The 24,454-nt window shown below is 33.9% G+C and overlaps 1 protein-coding gene across 3 annotated transcripts in view; it reads right to left on the reverse strand.

Moving 5' to 3' along the window:
- The window catches only part of LOC114049663 (protein ELYS-like), a 127,625-nt gene that overhangs the window by 2,772 nt on the left and 100,399 nt on the right, over nt 1-24,454 (reverse strand). For all 3 annotated transcript variants that reach the window (XM_027870968.1, XM_027870969.1, XM_027870970.1), the window contains exons 28-35: nt 23,385-23,588; nt 19,429-19,852; nt 18,279-18,402; nt 13,742-13,845; nt 12,071-12,282; nt 8,386-10,180; nt 5,340-5,473; nt 4,966-5,057 (exon numbers count right to left, since the gene is read on the reverse strand). In XM_027870968.1, coding sequence (XP_027726769.1) covers nt 4,966-5,057; nt 5,340-5,473; nt 8,386-10,180; nt 12,071-12,282; nt 13,742-13,845; nt 18,279-18,402; nt 19,429-19,852; nt 23,385-23,588 — 3,089 coding nt within the window. The remainder of the gene's footprint in view (nt 1-4,965; nt 5,058-5,339; nt 5,474-8,385; nt 10,181-12,070; nt 12,283-13,741; nt 13,846-18,278; nt 18,403-19,428; nt 19,853-23,384; nt 23,589-24,454) is intronic.

Raw genomic sequence — 24,454 nt, forward strand, 5'->3', positions numbered from 1 at the left:
TTATGTTCAGTTAGTCATCTTTGCCAATTTGATGGGTGTGAAATGAAACCTTGAGAACGATTTTAATTTGCATTTTCATTATTAGTGACTTTGAATATTTATAAAAATTATGGAGAGTCTGCAAATTCCCTCCCCCTCATTACTTCCTTGCCCAGGCTTGAAAACCTTTCATCTTATTCTGTACCTCTAGAATACCACTTCTCTTGCAAATGTAAGGAAGCATCATTCATTATCAGCCTTCTGGAGTCATGATTGGTCATTACTGATCAGAGTTGAAGTCTTTCAAAGTTTTCATTTATAATGTTGTAGTTACAGAAATTGTTCTTCAGGTTCTGCTAACTCCGTCCTGCATCAGTTCATACCAGTTCTCCCAGGTTTCTGTGAATATATCTCTTTTATTATTTCTTAGAATATTACTGTGCCATACTATATAAAACATATTTATATACTCCCAAATTGATGGGCTCCTACTTTTTTCCAAATCCTTTCAACAACAAAAAAATTTCAGTTCAAGGGCGGCTGGGTAGCACAATGTCAGGCCTGGAGTCAGGAAGATCTGAGTTTAAATCTGATGTCAGACACTTACTAGCTGTGTGACCTTGAGCAAGTCACTTAGCCCTGTTTGCCTCAGTTTCCTCAATTGTAAAATGAACTGAAGAAGGAAATGGCAAACTACTCCAGTATCTTTGCCAAGAAAACCCCAAATGGGTCATAAAGAGTCAGACATGATTAAAAAATGACTGAATAACTCCCAAATTGATGGGCTCCTACTTTTTTCCAAATCCTTTCAGCTAACAAAAAAATACTACCTACTATAAATATTTTGTGCATTTTTTTTTCTCCTTGTTTTGATCTTTTGGGTCTACTAGTTGTATTGAGGGCCAAAGGGTATGGACAGCTTAGCGACTTTTACTCGGAACCCCTTATATCTCCACCAGTGAAGTAATAGTTGTCTGTCCCTCCCACAGTAACACTAACATGTGTCACTTTCCTTATCTTTATCAATCTGTGTGATTTTAAATTTCATTCCTATCATTAGTCATTTGGAGTATTTGTTCACATGACTTTTGATAGCTCAGAATGGCTATCAAAATAGCCATTTGAATAGAGAATGGCTCATTTTAATATATTTTAATCAATTCTCTATATATTTGGAATAGGGACAGAAATGATAGCAATGAGACCTGTGTTTTCACTGGTATAGGGAATTCCTCGATGAGGAAACTAGACCAGGGTCATACAGCTGGTATTTTTCCAGGAAGGACTAGAATCCAGGCATTCTTGACTTTGAGACTGACTTTACATCCACTATGCCATACTACCTCACAGTAGCCATTATACTGGCATGGTAAAACCACGAACAATGAATATTTTTCTAATTAGTAAATCAGAATAGTTATATTTACATAATTTCTGTGTTATGATAGCTGGACTCCTAGATAGCTTACAGATTCCACAGCTATTTTGAAATGATTCTCTCTCTATTTCTTATGTTGGGTTTTATTGATAATATACAAAAAACCTGATAATTTGTCAGTTTTTTATCTTTCTTTTTACTTATTATTTGGTTCTTAATTTCATTTGAATTTCTAACATTCTTAAAGTAAACCACATCATCTACAAAAAGTATTGTTTATGCTTATTCCCTTAATTTCTTTTTCTTGTCTTAATTGCTGTAGCTAGTAATTTTAGAAGTATATCAAATAATAGTTGTTCTAAAAGACATCCTTACTTTGGCCCCTCACCTTAAACCTGAAAAGCCTTTAGTGATTCCTGTCATCATAGTTAATGTTAACTTTTAGTTTTTGATAGATACTATTTACTATATTAATGAACAGTCAGTACATGTTTCTGATTGAATATGAATGATTAAGATTTTTAAATATAAAGGATTATATTTAGTCAAGAAAATTTTCTGTATCTACTGATTTTTATTATTTTTGTTATGTGGGGAGGGTCTAGGATAGCTTTTGTAATATAGAACCAACAATCCTGCATTCCTGAAATAAATACAAATGGGTCATTATATTAATCTGTTTAACGTAATAGTCTTTTTGCTGGTACTTCGCTCAATTTATTTATATCACTATTCACTGAAGATAGTAATCTGTATTTTCTTTCTTTGTTTTCTTCTTCTGTATCAAGATACTTGCCTCACAGGAAATTATTAGGATGTTTTATGTCCCCAGTTTTGCAAACAACTTCGAAATATTAGAATAGATTTTTTTCTTTGAATACAGAATTTATTTATAAATCAACTTGGTCCTGTTCCCTGCCCCTCCTTTTCCCTTCCCTTTTTAGGAGGTTTTTTAATAGTTTACTCAATTTTTAATATTGGATTTTTTCAGAATCTTTATTTTTTGTGTCCAGTTAAGATTTTATTTCAAGCTTTTCCATTTTTTTTTAAAGCCACATGTCCAATTTATTCTCTTTCTCTTGGTGATGAAAACATTTACAGATTTTTTTTCCAATGATTTTTTGGGTAACATCTCTAAAGTTTTATGTCGTTTCACTGTCATTTTCTTTGCCAAAATTATGTATTGTTTCTGAGATCTGTTCTTTAAACCATGTTTTTTAAGATTAGTTTCCATTTAAGTTTGAATCCTTTATTCAAAGGGCCTTTTTTGATTATAATATTTAGTGCAGTGTGGTCAGTAAAGAATGGTTAACATTTCTGATTTTCTGCATTTATTTATTTATTGTGGCTAGGCAATGGGGTTAAGTGACTTGCCCAGGGTCGCATAGCTAGTAAGTGTTATGTGTCTGAGGCTGAATTTGAACTCAGGTCCTCCTGAATTCAGGGCTGGTGCTCTATTCACTGCACCACCTACCTGCCCCTATTTTTTTTTTTTTTCACATTTTCTGCATTTTTTTTTTTGAGGATTTTATAACCTACCAAATACACAATTTTATAAAGGCACCAATTCAGGAGTTGAGAAATGTGTGTGTATTCCTCTCTATTCTCATTCAGTAATCACTACAGAGCTATTCTATGTAATATTTCTAGAATTCTATTGAGATACTTCTTACTTTGTAAGATCTGACACTATCTAAAATTCTTCGTCAGTGGTTGATTTTTTTCTTTAAATACCTGGATGTTATGCCATTTGGTGAACGTGTGTGTGTGTGTGTGTGTGTGTAGATATCTGTATCTATACATGTATATATCTCTATATATCTAAAGATATATATATAGATAAGTACATCTATACACACATATTAAGTATTGATATTATTTCATTATCTCTGGTATTTTCACTGTGATGTAATTCCCCTGCTTTTCTCTTCTCAAAGCAGTTAATTTTGTCTTGCCTGAGATCATGTTTGCTATAACGTCCTTTTCTGTATTTACCTGAAGCACGAATTCTGCTCCAGGCCCCTCATTTTAAATCTATGTGAATCTGTTTCAAGTGGATTTCTTATTAACAATTCACTGTGGATTCTGCTTTCTAATTCATTCTGCTGCCCTTTTGTTTCATAGATTAATCAATTCTATTTACATTCATAGTTATGATGTTAACTGTGTATTTCCCTCCATCATATTCTCTTATACTCTCCCCCAAATCCTTCACTTTCAAAAGTAGATAAAGAGAAAGAAGTTGATTTACATTAGCTCTTTATAATTGAAATCGTCTGTTCCTATTGCCCTCCCCAACCTCTTCTTTTATCACAGCCCGAGACGCTGATCTCCAATTCTTCAACTACCTCTTTTTGAAATTTTCCTTTTTAATTCACTGAACAAAGTTGATATTTGCTTACGACTACTTTTTCTCTGAATCTACCTTCACTACTAAATACTTTCTTCCTGTACCTATCCATTTTCTTGATGAGTTTCATGTATTTTTACACTACATAATGTACATATGTTTTCAACTGTCCCTTGTATGACTCAGAAAATAGTTAAGTTTTTTGAGAGCCCTACTACTGCCTATCCGTTCCTCCATTTTTGGATGTTATTAACTCTAATTATGTGAATTGTAGGCTAGTCCCTCTCCTTTCTCATTTTTCCTAGTGAATTTTTTAAAAATTCTCTTCTGTTTTCTCCCTCTATGACATTTGAAAACAGTGGAACTTTGAAGGGACATTTATTTCTTTTTATCCCATTTAGAATGCAAAGCTTTTAACCAGTATTTAAGGTGCTTCCAAATGCTCAAAAACTGTTATCCTGTGTTTTGCATTTCAAAAGTTCAAGCTGTAAAAGTCATACAGGATAAAGGAGACATGGCTCAATAATAGTTCATGTGTAAAAAAAAAAAAAAAAAGAAAAATTAGGCTGAAAGTTCAATGTCAGTTAGTGATAAGCTTATTAAATAAGCTAATGTCTTAGAATATGTACTATATGCACAGTGCCCAAAACAAAATAAGTGCTGCTATACTTTTCTTGGATTATACAATTTCTGGAATGCTTTGCTCTGTGGAGATAAAATTTTAAGAGACATTAAAAATTATAGCAAGAAAACCAGAATAGTGAAGTCTCAAAACTATGTTATATGAAGATCAGATGAGGATTTTTTTTAGCTTGGAAAAATCTAAGATTCATGGCCAGGGGATGGACATGATAGCTAACTTTCTCACCTTCTGCACTATTAGCAATATGCTAATAATATGTTATATAATAATAATAATGATGATGATAATATGCCTTTTTAAATTAATCAAGCCATCAACAAATAAAGCACTTGCTATGCACTAGGCACTGATAGGTTCTGGAGACTCAAAGATAAAAATGAAAGAGTTGCTTGTTCACCTAAAACAGCAGAATTAGCATCGAGCTGTTATTTTACACACTTTAGAGTACATAACTATGACATAATAAAAGATTGCTTTCAGGAATTCATGTAAGTAAAGTTTATCAATGACAAAAAATTCTCAGAGTTCCCCAAAACTAATTAACAAGTTTCAGTTCTTATTCCAGTCTAATTTTGAATGAAAATAGATGTTATACTGTTGAAAAGTTTTCCATACTTGCTTGCTTTTGTTTTTGTTGTCCTGATTCGTTTTGCTTTTCGCTTTTCCGTAGTTTCTACTGATTTTGGGTCATTTTCAACTGGCAATTCCTTTGGATTAAAAAAACAAAAAACCATTTTAAGTACATTAAATACAATGTGAAAACTGACAAAGAAACCAATAGAGAATTACTTCTAATATCATCACATTCACAGCTGTTAGTAACTGCCAGGATATTTGGCACAAAGAGGCAGAATTGTCAAATAAAAACTGAGGCAGTTTTATGTTTTTAATATACATGTGACTGCTACTTAAACTGACATTAGAGACATGCCTCAAGGGAAAAAAAGGGTACTCTGAGAGATTAAAACCAACAACAACATAATTCTTACCAGTTCTTTTACAATCCGTGAAAGTTCAGATGCCTGTTTTCGTGTGGTCCTCAAAGTAGGGGGTGAGAAGACAAACTGAGAGGACAAATCTGAAACAAGGCCCTTCAACTGTACAGTGGTTTCTATTTTTTGAGCTTAAAAAAAAAATCACAAATACATAATTAAATTTAAGTGCCAAAATCTATGAATAGAAAAATAAAGTTCAGAGCAAATGGTATATATGTTATAAAGCTGCAAAAGCATTTCCATCTGTACCTGAAGGTAGCATTTATCCAAAAGTGTATTACATTTTTAATCATTGTAATAAAATGTGCTGGCCAGAGGTGAGCAGCATTAGGAATAATTCCAAGAGGCAATGTGATACAGTGGAGAGAAAACTGGATATGGAGTCAGAGAACCAGGGTTTAAAAACCCCAGTTATACTACTAATTATTACCTGTATGACCTGAGACAAGTCCCCTGAGCTTTCTGGTCCTCAGTCACTTTATCTGTAAAAAAGACGGTTGGACTAAAGGATTTCCAAGGACCCTTTCTCTAAATCTGTAAGATCCTTTCCCAAAGTCAATTCGACTTAACCCAGACGACTGGGATCAAATGTACTGACATACCATCTTACTCGTCCATGTATTATTATCTGATTCATGCCTTCTTGGGGATAAAACTAAATCAGTGTTTTAGCATAAAGTTAAAAACTTTTATAGCTCATTCTGGACTCCACATTGTAATTCAGTTAAATGATAAGCAGAAATGATAATGATATCAACAAAGGGGCTAAGTAAGCAAAGATATGAACGTGTCTCAAAGAAGCTAAAATCAAGGTTTATCATGGAGAAATCAAAATGGAATAACTGAGAACCAGATCTCTTTTGTAACTATATAGACATTGTTATTGTAGAATCTGATCTGTAGCCTTTTCCTTTCTATTCATGAAAGGGATCTCCGAGATTAATACAGAAGGATGTTAATTTATAAACCTGTGAAAGAAAATTCTTAAATATACATTGAGATCATTTTGCGAATCCTGAGAGGTGATTTTTATATATTTAAGTTTTGACCTCCCCCTGCCCCACAAATTTATTTTACTTCCAAAATACTAAGATCCTTAAAAAAGCACTAATAAAATGACAAAGCCAGGACTTGGCCAAATTTTCTTACTTTTACTAATCTAGTACTCATGACAATTAAAACTGGACATTTATTAAAATTGACAAACAAAACTTATATGCCATAACAGATGCTTTTATATAACAAAATTAATGTTTTAAGCATGTAAATAAATAGAAGTCTTGATTTTACATAAAGCTCTTAGATTTACTTCTTTCTTCTAAGGTTCTCTGTGTAACAACTCCTCTCCCTATTATTTTAAGTTAACTCAAAAGAGGTACTTAACTTTAGAAATCACAAAAAGATGAGATTCCCCCTGGAATAAATGTTACTACTTTTTTCTTTTCCCATTAGAAATTAGCTTCACATCTGTGCCAAATTTGATTAAATACCTTTAACATTTGTTATCTCTTGAATCTGGCTTTGCCTTAACTAGAAACTCATTAACCAATGGATAACTTATCTGAATTTAGTTTACTGACTCCGAATAATAATGGAAATTTTATAATAATTACCTTGGTAATTCAGAATGCATATAAAAACACTAGATAGTTGATATCATTTTTATTTATTAAACATCTCCTAATCAGAAGCAACTATACTTTTTATCATACTTTAGGAAGAACAAATTTGACTAATTACCTAAAAGCTCTCTTCAGTATCCAGAATGGAACATAACTCTGATATTCTTACAGTTATAAGAGAATTTACATTGTATCTATGTGGGGCCACAGTATCAAACAATCTGCTTGAAACTTTTTTTTGACCCTCTCATTTGATTTACAAGGTAGCAAACCCAAAATTTTTAAAGGGCAATTTAATGGGAGATTTTTTTAAATACAAATATATTAACATATTACGTGCATATGTAGTATGTGCATGACAGAACTTAAGATACTGTCTTCATATTTGAAGAGTTAGACTAGTCCTGAGTAATGTTCCTTAACTCACTGATCATGTATGTGCTTTTTACCTTACTATGAATTAAATTTATTACTAGCTAAGGGATTAGTTACATAACCATAACTTGAGTTTGAATAGCAAACTTATGCCACTTTAATTACATACAGAAGGTTAATCTGCTTTAAAATGAGTCTCCTTAACAGAACTGGCAATGTTACAACAATCAATAACTTCCAGATACCAGTTGGTCACAAAGCAAAAGAGACTGTTTTTGAAAGAAAAAAAATCATTTTAAGATGGTAAAACTACCTTTCAAATTTTTAGTTAGAGGATAGGAAGGGTAGAGGGAAACTTTTTTAAGCCTAGAAAAGAACACTCTTGGGTACTGTCACTGGACAGGTTGAAAGTAGTTTTAAGACTGGTGTTTTTGGGGAAAAAGCTAATTATACAACTTATTTAGAAAGTGAAGGAAGTGATGAACAAAGCTCATAACCCACTTGAGACAAGGGAGAGGAAAAACAGAATAAATGAGATGAGGGCCAATGTGATTTATTCAAGATAAAAATAAGCGATGAAGCAGGTAGTTCAAGAAATAATAGAATTAGTAATTAAAAATTAACAACACATTGGTTATAATCAAAACTATTTGATGAAAAAAACAATTACTTTTGGCTTATGAAGAGCCAAAAAAAAGGGGAGAAAGAAGCAACTAAAAAAAAAATCAAACTCCTTAGTAAAGAAATTTACAGAAATGCTACCCAGAATATATTATTTGGGAATACTACATAGAAAAACCCAGCAATTTGGAGAAAAAAAAAAGTAAAAAACCAATCCTCAATCAGTACTGCTTGACTGAGAAATAAACCACAAGAACTAAAAGTACATGAAACCAATTTAAAGAAAACAGAAGTATGTTCATTCTTAAATGATACATTTTAGTCTTCATACAGTTAGGTCTTAAAACAATCCCATGAAAGCCTATTTTAAGTTTTAGACTCTGAATGGAATTTATTTTGGTCTGAAATAAAAAAAAGTATACCTCTTGTCTTCCTTGTAACTTTTGAAACAGGTGAAGAAAACAAAAAAGAGTCAGTCTGGGGGTCAGAAAAGTTAGGAAAAATTATAGTCTTGTTGGATCTAGTCCTTGTATTACGAGAAGAATTGGTCAAACCATTATCAGCATGCAGTAATTCCTTGCTTTTGGAGTCCTTGAGAGTAATTTCTTCATCGGTGCTTCCTTCTGATACGGAAGAAAGTTTATTTTTTCTCCTTTGATTTTCAGTCACTTTTGTCAACTTCCTCTTAGAGCTCAAGGTTGTAGTCAGTCCTTCATCTGGTGATAAAGGGTTGTTTCCTAAAGTTAAGTTTCCAAGGTTATTACCACCAGTTTTACCTGGAGTGATTCTTGTAGATCTTCTTGGGGTAAGAGGAGTTTGTTTCTTCTCAGTACTAACTTCTTGAATTTCTTTATCTTTTGATGGATTTACTCTTCTTGGTCTGCCACGTTTCTTAGGTGTAGCCGGTGTCTTAAATTCTGTTTCAAAAGTCAGTTCAGATAAATCAAGCTGAGAATGTTCTGTAGATACTGAGGTGTTATTCACTCTCCTTCTACTTCTCCCACTCTGTCGGATAGGGTGCTTCTCTTCACTAGATGCACTATCTTGATTAGGACCAGCATTTCCAGAGAGTTCCATATTAGTGCTTCTCAATTTCCTTCTACTTCTGCCAGGGCTGGCTGCTAATTTAATGTTCTGGTCATTTAATAATTCACTACTTTCTGGCTCCTCTACAGATTTTTGTGTTCTTCTCAAAGTTCTTCTTGTAGCAGAAAGCTTAACATCTTTACTATGGGGAGTTTCATTGGATGATTCAGAAAGTTGAGACGATTTCATCCTCAATTCTCTCCGTGAAGTTGCGGAGTCTTGTAATTCCTGTTCTATAGCAATTTTTAATGTATCCAGATTAACATTTTTTTTCCTTCTTCTTCTAGGAGTAATAGAATCCTGGGATACTTTCTGAGAGGCTGCTTCAATTTCAGCAAAGACACTTTCAGATATCTCAGATTTTTCTTTTGTTTTCCTGGTGCTTCTCTTTATAGCAGAAAGCTCTAGTACTTCAGGTGCTGGAATGTCTGAGGACTTCTCCTCAAGTGTTGATCTGGTCTTTAGATTTTTGATGCTTTGTCCTCTTGTTCGTGTTCTGGAAGGTATCATGTCACTGCCCTGACTATCATTTAAATCTACTAGACTTGTTTCCTTCTCTGCCTTGGTGGAACGCATGACCTTCTGAGTTATTAAAGGCATAGTTTCAAGGATAGTTTGTTCTACTGTGTCTGAAGCAAATTCTTTATTCCTTGTGTCTTTAATGACATCTAGTAAATTTTCGGCAATAGCGACTTTAATTGGTTCTGGAACATATGGTAATGTCTCCACAACATTCTGCAACTCTGGATCATTTATTCTGACAGGTGCCAAACCTTTAAGATGTTCATCTTTACCACGGTCATCACTGTAATCTTTCTCCTTCTCAGCTGCAGTATTAGCTGTTTTAGCTGATACATCAGATGAGGCACAATCTCCTGTTTCAACTTCTCCTTCTTCACCTTCCAATATCAAGGTAAAGTTGCTCTGAGCCACAAAAAGCTCTCCATCTACTTCAGCCATGTCACATTCAACAGAGTCTTTGCTATCAGGTAAGCCACAAGTGAACTGTTGCTCAATGGTATCAAAGTTGCACTGAAGTTTTAGAGTTCTTGAAGGATATAACTCATTTAATGAAAGTGTCCCAGTCTCTTCTCCTGATGCCAAGGCTTCAACTCTTTCATGTTCAATCACCTAAAATATATTAAAATATAAAATCTATTAAGAAACATCTCCATAAATGAATTTATTTCAAAGACTTAACAAGGGTTTTGCAGTCAGTTTTACCCTAACTTTTCAATCATAAACTACATAATGAGAATATATACAACACATAGATATACTTATAAAACACATAATCATTATTTTAAAATATGGGATTTTGCACTTTTCAGTCAAAATAGCTAAACAGGAAATGTTTTGTTTCAGCAATCAGCCATATCTGGATTTGAGGCACAAAGGCCAGGTTGTCTCCTTTAGAAAAACGGCTTTACATTCTAAAGTTTTGTAACAATAATAGTTGTGAGGAGAATAAAGAGCACTTAAAGGTATTATTCTATTTGAAGGAGTAGGAGGTAGAGGGTGGAGGAAGAGAACCTTGGGGGAAACAAAGTACTTCATTTCATTCATTTATGCAACATTTAATTAAGCCCATACAAAGTACTATGCTAGGTGTTGGGAAAAATACAAATAGTAAATAAGACATAGTCCCTGCCTTCATGGAGCTCACAGTCTAGTACACATATACATACTCAAGGGACTACAACATATAATATGAGCATAAGGGGGCCAAAGTACTATGTGAGGTCTCAGCGGGGAAACGAGAAAATATTATTTCTAAATAACCCCCAGATGACTTAACAACTATCCATACTTTTCTAAATAGAATGATCCCCATAAGGTTGAAGAAGAGTTCACCTACATAAGCTCCCTTGGGCTAGCCTCAATCCTCTTCCCTTTGGCTGGGACTGCATAAACCATGAAATTCCTAAGGCTTTCAAGATGAATACCTCTCTTGTAAGGGACTGGTGGAAGAAGGAATGGTCCTTGCATTTACCTTTTGGTAAGGGAAGGGGAAAAAAAGGAGGAAGTAGAAACAACAGAGATCTCCTGACCAAGTAGGCAGAACATTATTACCCACCACTGAGAACACAGCCAGTTTCCCATTTCCCAAACATTCAGTTAGATTAAGAGAATGGCAATTCTTAGAAATAAAATTTCTCTCCCATTCATGCCATCACCACAATTTCATTAGCATTTCAACTTGAAGGAATGGGGATTCAGATATTTATCTTTTTGCTAAGGAGTAAAATGTGGCTAGTGACATGAATGTGGCTAGTCAGGGTATGATGAAAGTGAATTGACAAGTCATTAAAAAAAAGCTTTAAAACATTATAAATGCGTTATGTATTTGTTTTTTCAGAACAAAAAACAAAAGATTTTCATATGAAATGCTTTATACTGGCATGTCATCAATGTTACTACTGCCCACTGACAAAAGGATGGCTTGGCAGGATTCCAAAAACTAAAAATCACAAACAAGTTTCTAAATTAAAAATCATAACAAACAAACAAAAAAAACCCTGAAAAACTTGTGAGTGTAAATAAGTTCAATTATGTCTGGCTGAATGTTACTTAATTCTCTAATAGAATAAAAAATGCAGTTTTAAAAAAAAATAACTTTCATTAGCCTAATTACTTCTAAACTTATCTCAATTAAATGACTAGTCAAAGAACAATTCATTCTGAATTCCTTACCCTTCTCTTTTGAGTAGCCATTATCTGTTTAAGATTATGTCTAAAAATCTTCAAATATTACTTGGGTAGCAAGAAACTACTTCAAAGATGCTGATTTTGTTATTAGATAGCCTCTTAATTTTCATAAAATTAGAGGCTTAAGGAAATGGTGGTACAATTTTTCAGATCAGTATATATTACTTAAAAGGCTTACACAGTATAAAAACAGAAAATACACTATACTCCATCATTATGGCATATAATAATTATCGAAACTAAGATGGAAAAAATGGACAGATCCAACTGACCTCATATAGATAGTTCAAAATGTGGGAAACATTTTCTTACATTAATTTCTTGAGATTCAGAACTGTCAGAAACTGATGATTTTTCTTCTGGTAAATTAGCATTTTCTTCTGGTGCATCAACCTCTATTTCACAATCTTCATTTAAATCTAAGGCTATTTCTTGTTTAAGTCTATTTTCAGAGATATCGGTTGTAGGAGTCTCAGAAGTAACAGGCACAGAACTTTCACTGACATGCAGGATACTCATCACAGCTGAAAGACAGTGATAACCATTAATTGTCTGATCTGATGAATTTGAAACTGGGGAAAGCAAGTAGAAGGAAACAAATTATACTCCGCTTAAACCCTGTTCTGATTGACTGGTTCGCAACTTATTTTTAAAACTTTGCTGGTTCTCAACTTGTTTTTAAACTATTACATAATACTCAAGAGCAAGCTAGTACTATGAATTATATAACGATAAAATACCTATCAACCTATTTTCTATTACTGACAAGACTGGAATATCTTACAATTGTTTTAATTGCCCACATTTCATTTCTACCTAAAGAAAACATGTAAGCTGAAACATATTCTGCATTTTTTTTCAACTACCACTTTTGATTAAAACACAATACGTTTCCTTCTTGATTCAAATAATGTCATGACTTGGGAACTCAAATTCCTGTCCCTTAATCAGTCTGACAGTTCATTCAACAGGTCACTTTTGGCAAGTGGATATCCTGATTTAAACAGTATAATATCACACAAGGTTCACTGGGGAACCTCTGGCCTCAAGGCTACATGTGGCCCTCTAGGTCCTCAAGTGCCGCCCTTTGACTAAATCCAAACTTCACAGAACAATTCCCCTTAATAGAAGGATTTTTCTGTAAAACTTGGACTTAGTCAAAAAGCCACACCCAAAGACCTTGAAGGCCACATGTGACCTTAAAGTCACAGGTTCTCCACTCCTGTCCTAGATAGCTTTTTGGTGTTTTTGGCCAAAAAGAAAACTGGCTGATTTTCTTATGGAAGAGACCATCCAACTAGAAATATTAAGAAAAAATATAGTCTTTTGTCCCATGTTTATGTAAACATTAGTGGTACCTTATCACTCATCTCCATTACCTCTTTTTCTTACTCTTAATTTCTTTCTTCTCCAAACTTCTGCTACCAACAGGCACTGCAGATCTTAGTCCTGCTACTGGCACTCAGTGCTAAACAGCTTGCTAAATGCCTGTCCTAAAGTTACATTTCAACACTCTCATAACTCTACATGGATAAAGTCAGTTTCCCCTATTTTTTTTTTAAATCTGTACAGCCATAAATCACTAGGCAAACAAAGAATGGAATACCTGTCATTTGGGATCAGCAGGCCAGGTAGCTTTTCCAGCTGTGAATTAATGAGCTGGTCAGCTCCTTTCTGTACCTAATATGGCAACAATGCCTACAGTTACCATGCCAAAACATTGTCCACCAAATGCTATGGCTAATACTGTGAAAGCAAAAGAAATGACCCACCACACCTTTAGCAACAGTGCTAGATTCTTCTCATTCGTCATCGTGCAACTAAAGAGAGAATGGATGGAAAGGGAGAAAATAGAAATAATATAGCACAGGTACCATTGTTTCCCACTCTCCTTTGCTCATTCCCCATTCCAAAGAAAATAAAATCTGTGTTTCCAGACAATACTAGAATGCATCTGACTCTAAACTTTTAGAGTATACATACGTTCATTATTTGCTCCTGTTATTCCAAATGTGGTGGTACATATTTCATCAGATAACTGCTTTTCATCCAAAAGTGGCAACTTGGGCTCGTGGGTGAAGATTTCCCTTTTGAAACAGAATCATAGTTCTACTGTGTTAAAATGTACGATATATCACATGTGTTTATGGATTTATATTGCTTTTGCTGATTGTATATTATGTTTATGATAAAAAAAAAATCATAGCATGGTGGAGGGGCTGAAAGAAAGTTTAAGAGATCAAGAGCTTCATTTTACAAATAAAGAAAATGTGAATGCAAAAGATAAAAATCTAAATTTCAATTAATGTTACATAAATTGCAAGGAGAATATATACCTTTCTACAACATTTTCACTTACTCTTGTTTTCTTTCACTTCACTATATGCTTACCGATTACAGTTACATCAGGAGTTGTTCCTGTATTTTCAAATAAAACAACATATCCAATAGGTCTAGAGTAATAAAAAAGTAGTAATATTTTAAAATATCATTACTCAACATCCTAAAAAGTTGATGTACATTAAGGTTCTAATTTAAACTATATGTTATATATTCAGTTTATCCTAGAAATCCACAGCCAATTTCCAAAGAGATTCAACAAGTGTTTGCTAAACACCTTGCAGAAGGCACTATGGGAGTGGAGAAGAGGGTTAGTATACAGTCCTCGTTGATAAATAACAGTGGACAAGGTTTTGGATTGGTAGTCATGAGGGCCTAGAAGCAGAATTCAGCTCTATAAATACCTGTGTGAATTCTAAAATGAAAGCTTGATAACTTAATCCTAAATCTATGATCCTCTGAACATAGTGAGAGATAAAACGTAACACAGCAGAAAGATCAGTAGTGGTCTTAGAGCGATAAGAGTTGAATTTCAGTTCCAGTTCCAACACTTAACAACCCTGGACAAGTCACTGAACCTCAGTACCTTCATGACTTCAGTAAAATGGAGATAATACTAGCACTATACTTGCCCTGCAGAGTTGTTTTAAGGCTCAAATGAGAGAATATATTTAAAATAGCTTATAACCATAAAGCATTGTATAATCTGGCATATTATGAAGAATGTTGCTCTGACCAATATCATCTTACCTCATCATTATGCTATAATATTTACTGATCAAAAAAATTCATTCATTTAAAAATAAATAATACCCATTTTTATATCATTACATTTAGAATATTGTTCCTATGAAACTAATTATTCCCTACAACACTGTTTTGCCTCATGAGGTCTTTTTTTTTAGGATGCAATTAATGAAATAAGGAAAAGTATTGATGGCTACTGAGGCAATGTCATATACAGATAGAAACAATGAAACAGATTATTAGAAGTAAAAAAAAAATACATAAAATAAATACTATAGAAGTATCTAGATGGGATTCCAGATTAGAAAAGAAGGCTCTATTTCTGGGACAAACAGGAATGAAGTGTGGATAGATCTAGAGGACATTGTAGGTAGAGAGAATACTATTACCAAAGACTAAAAGAAATAGGAATAAGTATGATGGTTCACAGGACAAAGATGTTGCCTGACCATGTTAGAGTGGAAGGTTTTCCTTGGGAAATGGTGGGAGATAAGGATGTATAGTATTTGAGGGGCTGAGAGTTGTGAATATTAATCTGAGAAGTCTAGAGAGGAGAGGGACATAATAAACATAGTATTTTAAAAAGAGTAATATGAGGAGCAGTTACGTGGTGCAGTGGACAGAGCTCTGGCCTTGGAGTCAGGAGGACCTGAGTTCAAATCCAGTCTCAGACACATGACACTTACTAGCTGTGTGTGACCACGGGTAAGTCACTTAACCCTGACTGCCTCAAAAAAAAAAAAAAAAAAAGGAAAAAGAAAAGAGTAATATGGTGTCACTATAGGGGATGGATTTGAATTACATGAAAGGCTATCACAAGGAGGTTACTATAATAACCAAGATGACAAAAGACAGATTTGGTTGGGAGCAGAGATCCTTTGATGATCATAGATTAAGAGCTGAAAAAGGACATCAAAAGCCAACCAGTCCAAGCCTCTTAAAGATGAGGAAATTTAGGCCCAGGGAGGTGTACTGATTTGCCCACAATCAAACTGTAAGGCAGAGGTGGAATTTGAATAGCAAGTTCTCTGATTCTAATCCACTTCTGTTTCCACTAGAAATATCCCTTCTGCCCTGCCTCCTCTGCTCCTTAACTAGGGTGAGCTTAGGCAATGCAAGCTAATTTTGGAATTAGTCTCAGTAAGCCTGGATATGGGGCAGCTAAGTGGCACAGTGTATAGAGTGCTGAGCCTGAAGTCAGAAGACTCATCCTTTCTGAGTTCAAATTTGGCCTTAAGACACTTACTAGCTGTGCAACCTTGGGCAAGTCACTTAACCCTGTTTGCCTCAGTTTAGGAAATGGCAAACCACTCTAGTATCTTTGCCACAAAAAACTCAAATGGGGTCACGAAGAATATTACATGACTGAAACTACTGATAACAAAGCTTGGATAGAGTGATAATGCTACAATCAGCAATACCTGGGGGTTTAAATCATGTCTCTGACTTAGTAGGTGTGTTATCCTGAACAAATCAGTTAGCTGTGTCTCAAGGAAATATGGAACATATTTTCTAAGTCATAAACTAATTGCTGATCTGCCTAGGAAGAATGAGTTCCCATACCCTTCACCATCTGTCATCACAGAGCCTTCATTATTTATATATTAAGATCTGAATCTACTGGATAAAGGAAATTCCCACAGATATTTCCTGTGTTTAGTGCATAAGCAAAGAAAATGAGGAAATCATATAATGAATTTTAAAGTGATATATAAACGATTTGGATATAGGCTATTTAGAACTATCTGCATCAACTATTCCTTGTCCTTAGCACAGATAATTGAATCATAGTTCTTTACAATAACAAAGTTTCATCAAATATAAAAATCTTTAACAAAAATGATCTATATTTGTTCCTACTGTCACAGATAGCTATGAAAACAGCTTTTTATTAGCTAATTATGCTTCACAAATAGTTGTGATGTCATAATTTTAAAAATCCAAAAGATTTTAAACTTATAATGAAGCACTCAATTCAATACACAATAAAAACAAATTCCAGTACCGAACAATAAAGACAATTTTGATAATCTTGTGCTGTTAACCGTAATGTACATTTTTGATCTTGAAGTAACAGCTTAGGTCCCACCTCTTCCACAAAGCCTTCCCCAGCTACTTCGTTCATACTGATCTGTCTTCTGTGAACTCCTGAAGCACACAATTGAGCACATGATTATAGATAAGATGTAACTATTTTGTAATGACAATGATTTTCATGTGTGCCTTGGGGAATCAGTATTACTCCTTTAGTGTTTCAGGGAATATTGTTTTACCTTCCTGTGTTTACTGAAAATCTACTGAATCATGCACTGCTCCTCCCCCCAACCCCTGCTCCCAATAATGCTAAAAGAATGTAAATTCTATATGTTTTGTTCCCTGAGGGATTATGGGGAGCGAGAACAGAGGATCAAGTCAGCTCCAGGAAGAGGCAACAATATATGAACTCTTAACATACCAGCCCAAATCAAAAACAAAAAACTTCCCCATACAACCTATCAATTAGAGAATGAAGTTAATAGGTTCTTCTTTAGAGATGGATACACCTATATTTATTCACACCTTAGGTCATCCACTCTAATCAGAGAATCTGTTCAACACTGAGTTGAGACAGTGAAAGAATTTTAATTGGAAAGAACATGGGGGTAATTTTGGGACCTTAGACCACAGAAGGGTTACTGGGAATCAGAGATACAAAAGTGTATGAAATAAAAGAAAAGGCAATAGGTATATAGGAAGAATAGACAGATCTAGGCACCACCCACTTGTTTCCAAAGGAAAATAAAGTCACATTTTTCTCTCTGGCCATCCCTATCTTCTCTCTTTCCAATTATATCAACCTCTAAAAACTGAAGTACAAGGACTTCTGCATAACATAATTCTGGTATGATATAGGACACATTAAAAACGTTCATTTTAAATACCAATTCGGTTCATCAGGTTGGTCATCTTTGTACTGTACCATGTACTATACACCATGCTATAAAGGGAGCCATATGAACTTTAGGAACAAAATCAAATGATAACAGTGTCCAGTCTGGGGATGAATATTAGCAGTAATAGTAGAGCTAGATCTTGTACATGTAGTACAAATCTGATCATGGCTTCTATACTAGTATACTATTTGGTCCTATCAGTCACTATTTGAATCTACCTTCTATCCTACATTATACGTGGGCAGTACTGAATCAGAGTCCTTCTCAGTGTCAGAGGATATATAAGAAATGAAGAGACTAAAAATTATGGACTCTTTTGGGAAGAAAGCTTTTTTCCCAACTAAGTAATTATATCAATTCTCATCATTAAGAGAAAACTTACTATTATCAAAATGAAAACTTCAAAAATCTAAATAAAGTGTAATAGAACCAAAAAATATCTCTTTAAATTTTTCAGTGGCTTGTTTTTGAAGATTTTTATTTTCCTCCAAAAAACTTACCTTTCATGGTCTGATAAGGCACAGGGTGAAGGTTCAGAAACTTGAACGGAGCTTGGGTGATTTAATTCTGAAATTCCAGATATTGAAACTGAGGCCATTTTGTTTTCATCCTCTTTCAAAACATCTGTAAGTTACAAATGGCTAAGAGTTACCAATCTCCCCCAAATTATTTATACTAAAAGTTTTAAAAGTTTAAATCTTATTTTCTTTTGGAAGACAATAAGATATAGTCACACAGCTATGAAGATTAGAAATTAGGAAGCTTTGGTTATAGTCCTACTTCTGATACTAGAAAGCTGAAACTTTGGGCAAATCATTTAATCTTTTTTACTTCAGTTTCCTCATTTGTGAGATGAGCCAATTAATAAGCTACAGGATAGGAAAGATCCTTTTCCAGCAATAACTTTCTGTGATTTTATTAAATCGAAAAAGAAAATAATTTTATTATCTTATTATAAGAATACCTCACATTATCTCAGTTGTCTGACATCATCTTCTAGACAATGAAAACCACCTAAATTTAAGAGTCCTTTTTCTTTTAACAAAAGGATAATCTTTCTAAAATATTATATTTTACTGCCTAATTTAAAAAATAAAATGAACACTAATTTTAACCTTTCCAATGATTTGCTATAATCAGAACTATAATAAGGTATGGAGGACTGACCCTTCAAATTAAATAGCCTTTTCCTTTTCATTGTTTTTCTGTCTTTTCCTCTGAGTAATAAAACAAAGTTGTTATTTCTTGTTGTTTCCAACAGCTCCTTCTTCATTTCTACTTTGCAGCTTTTAATCTACTTGTGAGGCTAAAAAGTCACATAATCAGGCTTGTTAGTACTGTGAGATCTAATAAATACCATGTCGTATTATATGCAAGGTACTGTGGTTATAGCTATGACCAAATTGCAAATTTTGCTCAAATTCTTTAGAAAATGAAAGATTTTTTAAAAAAGTCCCCAAATTCATGAATATTTTTATATTTGTGACTGATAATGCTTTCTTTAGAACTTTAATGAGCAGGCACTTCATGATTCTATATCATGTAGAGAAGTCAAAAGATTAAAATTCTATTCTACAAGTTAAGTAATCAATATTAAGCAATAATGATAATAATCATATACTAAATGAGAACAACTACTCAAAAACATACCAGTTCGCTCTTCCGTCTCTGAAGATATTACTTCTGGCCCAGTACCTTCTTTGTCATCCTCTTTCTTTTGTACTTCTAAGTCATCGGTTAAGTCAGCTGAAATGTTTGCTGGCTTGGAAAAAATGAAAATAATATCATCTTCATCTTCAATGTCATCTGGCAATGGAGCAGCCTCATACTCCAAGGTGGTCTGGGTTGACTTGGTAAGAATATTGCTGTTCTCTTTAGCCACTTCTAATTTCTCTGTGTTTTCCATGGGAGAATTCTCTGTTAATTCAACTGCCTCTTCATGTTCCTCATTTTGGCCACTAGGGACCAATGGTAAAGTCTTATTTTTGTTCTTCAGCCACACATTCTCTGAATGAACTCCACATTTATGCAAAGGTGAGGGTATAAATAATTTTGCTTTGTTGTCTTCAGTAACCTTTTAAATTTAAAAAAATTTTTAAAAGCAGTTAAATTTTCAAGTAAAAATGGTCAGGCTCAGTACTAGATAAAATTGTTTGTTGGTTATTGTTACTTGGGTACCTGTAGTACAGTGCTTCCCCCAAGTCAGCCTTTTTCAGTAAACAGGCCACACACAGTACTGTTCCTGTCTTTCTGCCTTCTCAAAATCTACCTGCTTTGAATCTCCTCTCCCAAGCAATATAGTTGCATTTGCATTTAGGGACTTCCAAAGCAGTAGTAAGTTATAAATCTAAAAGAGTAATTTTAATATCTGAATCTTCCAAAAAGTGAGATGTTTTTGGACAGGTAGGCTTTAAAGTACTCTTCAAATCACATTACAATGGAAACTACTATTGAAGAGGTTAGAAACGACAGGCCTATAATTTAAAAAGATAGCCATTGAAACAGTTGTAGGGAGAGTTACTTATTCTACAATATCAAGGTAAACTAATTAATTTCCTGGGTGTAAAGCCAGATGATACACAGTAGTCTACTAGAAACTCTATCTGTTTTTTTAGAAGGGGAGTTGGGGAAAATTTACGAGTATTAATAGGTACTTTTCAATACGATATTCTACAAGAAGCAGAATAATTTCTGCACCAAAAATTAATCATCAAAATTAATGCATCAAGGTTAAGAAGAGAAGTTGTTGCATGAGAATAAGGATTTGGTATCCATGATAATATCAATAAGAGAGAAAAGAGAGAGGTGAGAAAACCAAAAGCCTTTCTCCAATAAATCAAAGGCTATGAATAAACAATTCTCAAAAAAATTGCAAGGTATTAATTGCCATAGAGCTCTGGGTCACTAAAAAGAGACATTAAAATTAAAACAATCCTCAAATCCTACAAACTGGGAGAAAAGACAAAAGATGGAGACAGTCAATGTTGGAGGTGTTGTGGGAAAATAGGAACACTAGTGCACCGTTGCTTAAGTTGTGAATCAGTTGTGAATATCATTTAGAATTATGAAAATAAAGTAACTAAAACGTCCATAACTTTTGATCCCGAGATTCCAATACTAGGTTTATACCACAAGGAGGTCATTCGTAAGAAGGTTCCCATGTACATTAGCACTTTTTATGACAGCAAAGAAGTGGAAACAAAGTGCACGACTACAACTGGGGAATGGCTAACCAAACTGTGATACATAAATGTAATGCTATACTGTGCTGTAAGGAATAACAAACATGATGAATATACAGAGGATGGAAAATCTACATGAACTGATGCAGAGGGAAGCAAGCAGAGTGAGGCAAACAGAGCCAATAAAATAATATAAACAATGACTACAATAACAGTTAGAACCACACAAAAAGTGAATGTTGCAAAATTTTAAAGAACAAGTATTGCTCAAAAGAAGAGAGAGAAGACACTCCGAACCACCACAAAGGTAAGGAGGTCCATGAGTATGGTCTATTGCACGTTTTCAGACTTTTTAATGTACTGGTTGGTTATGCTGAATTTTTTTTTTAATATTATTTATAGCGGCAGCTAAGTTGTACAGTGGATATAGCACTGGCCCTGGAGTCAGGAAGATCTGAGTTCAAATCTGGCCTCAGACACTTGACACTTACTAGCTGGGTGACCCTGGTCAAGTCATCTTTAACCCCACTGTCTAGCAAAAAACAACAACAGGGGGCAGCTAGGCTGCGCAGTAGATAGAGCACCAGCCCTGAAGTCTTGAGGACCTGAGTTCAAATCTGGCCTCAGACACATAACACTCACTAGCTGTGTGACTCCGGGCAAGTCACTTAAACCCCAATTGCCTCACCAAAAAATCAACAACAACAACAAAAACAACAAAATATTATTTATAAAATGTTTTTTAAAATAAAATATTTGTTACAAGGGATGGCTCTGAGAGGAGTAGGGAGGGAAAAAACACCAACACTGACATTAATAAAAGTTACTTAAAAAAATTACTTTTGAGAGGCAGTTTAATGATAGAGAAAACTAGACTCTGACACATTCTGACTGTGTGACCTTGGGGGTTCACTTAGCCTCTCAGTGCTTTAAGCAACTCTCTAACATAAGTTGCAGGGAAGATGTGACCAGATTTGGAATAAAGAGTTTTCTTATCTGGCTGGGAATTCCCTATGCCAAATCACAAGTTTAATTCCTATCTCAATAATTTACCATGTAAAAGTATGTGATTAATGTGAAATTCATATCAACCCTTTTCTTTGATTATATAAAGACAGCCCAAATGCAAAATCATTCATCTTTTCTTCCCAGTAGCATAACCCACAGAAACTAAGTTCCATTCCTAATTAACTAAGAATACTGCACAGGTCATAAATGAACTTCCTAAAGAAAAAAGCATCAGGACTAGATGGATTTGCAAGTGAATTCTACCAAACATATAAGGATCAACTAATTTCAATATTAAATAAATTATTTGGAATAATAGGCAAAAGGAGTCCTACTAAACTCCTTTTATGAAACAAATATGGTGCTGATACTTAAATCACGAAGAGCAAAAACAGAGAAAGAAAATTATAGACCAATTTCACTAAGGAATATTGATGCAAAAATCCTGAATAAAATACTAGCTAGGAGACTACACTATATCACAAAGATTATACATTGTGACCAAGTGGGATTTATACCAGGAATTCAAGGATATTTCAATATAAGGAAAATCATTAACATAACTGATTTTGTCAATAACAAAAGTAAAAAAAAAATCATGACTATATCAAAAGATGCAGAAAAGGCTTTTGACCAAATGCAATACTCATTCCTATTAAAAACACTTGAAAGCACAGGTATAAATGTATTTTTCCTTAAAATGATATGAAGCATCTACCTAAAATCATCAGCAAGCACATCTGTAATAGACATAAGCAAGAAGCCTTCCCAAAAAGATCAGAAGTGAAATAAAGATGCCCATTATCACTAATATTATTTGATATTGTACTAGAAACACAAGCAATAGCAATAAATGAAGAAAAAGAAATTATTTTGAGTGTGCCTGGAATTCCAAAGTAAACTTATTTCGTTATATATACTTACATAAAAAGGTAACCTTTAGTTTATAGACATACAATATCTATAGTCTGGTACTACTGAAAAGCAAGTTTTTGTCTCATGACAAAATTAACTCTTGTTTTTCTCTTAGTCATTATTGTTAAGAAAATAAAATAACTGGGGAAAAGGAAGTCATTATTTTAATCAGGCAACTAAGTTGGAGGCACTTATAGTTGGAGGCATGTTATATGAATATAACGTTTACAGGTTAGTAAAAAAAAGGTAGCCAAGTAATCATATTTACATTTTTCATTCCAGTCAGCATGGTGCAGTGGAAAGAGCAATGAATTTGGTTCTAGTCTTACCTAGCTTTTTCAGATTTAAGCTATAATATTAAGATAATCAGTTAACTTTTCTGAGTATCAGTTTCTTCATCTATAAAGTCATAATAATATTTTGCTTTATTTTATAGTTATGAGGAAAATACTATATAAAATACAAATAAACATAAACTATAATTATCACCACCAAACTTACTTCAGTATTCCATTTTGAAGTTGTACCTTCCTCCATGAAAGAGATCCTAGTTTCTTTTGCACGTGGGGGAGGGGTAACAGATCTTCCAGGTGACCCAGAAGGAGATGCTAAAGGTGTTGTGCGAAGACTAGACCTTAGGATGGAATGAGGAGTAAACTCAGGAAATTCAGCAGCAGAAACAGATGTGGCCAAAGCTTTAGCTCTCTATAAAAAAAAATTAATGGAATTTTACTGTTAAAGCCCATTTTAAAAACTGATTTCCATAAATACATGTTAAAACGCATGTTTCAATTAAAAAAATCAGTTAAAAAATTTTAGAATTCTAGAATATTTCCGAAGAAAACAAATTGTGTTACCTTTAAGTATTTTAGTATTACTGATGTTTGTATCTTTGCTACAATAACCTCAAACGAGATCACAAAGAGTCAGACACTACTGAAATGAATGACAACACCAACAAGTGTTTTAGATAAAATTTCAGCTCAAATGTTCCTATGATTTCAGTGCCCATTTTGGTATACCAATGCTTATATATTTCAGATAGGGATAAACCAAAATCATTGCTCTAGAACTCAGCAGGGTAAGAAGCCATCAATGATTTTTAGTCATTATATAAAAGTTCAAAGTAAAAGGAAGAATTATTTCCTTTAAAAATGAGATAGATTTAAAAAAAACTGGGGACCATTTTATAAAAATATTCTGTACTTGTATTCAGAGGAGCCTAATACAGAGACTGGCATAGAGTTGGCACTTAATGGTTATTAATTGTTGGTACCATAATTTTAGAGATCAGTATAGATGGAGATCAATCGAGGTGCTCTTCCAAATTTCCAAAGTTTGATGAAAGTACCACCGTATTTCCAGTCTCCCCAATTCGTAACTCTGGCATTATTGTGACTCTTCTCACTCTTCCTCAGCCTACATATCTAACCAGTTGCCAAACTTTGCCATTTGAATCTCTACCATATCTCCTGAATGTGAATCTTTCTCCCTACTTACACAACTACCACTTTCACACAGGCTTTCATCACCCCTTGCCTAGATTTTTACAATTGCTCCTTATTGGAGAG

This window comes from Vombatus ursinus, unplaced genomic scaffold, assembly GCF_900497805.2.
Source record: "Vombatus ursinus unplaced genomic scaffold, bare-nosed wombat genome assembly UNPS02014798.1, whole genome shotgun sequence".
Classification (NCBI taxonomy): domain Eukaryota; kingdom Metazoa; phylum Chordata; class Mammalia; order Diprotodontia; family Vombatidae; genus Vombatus; species Vombatus ursinus.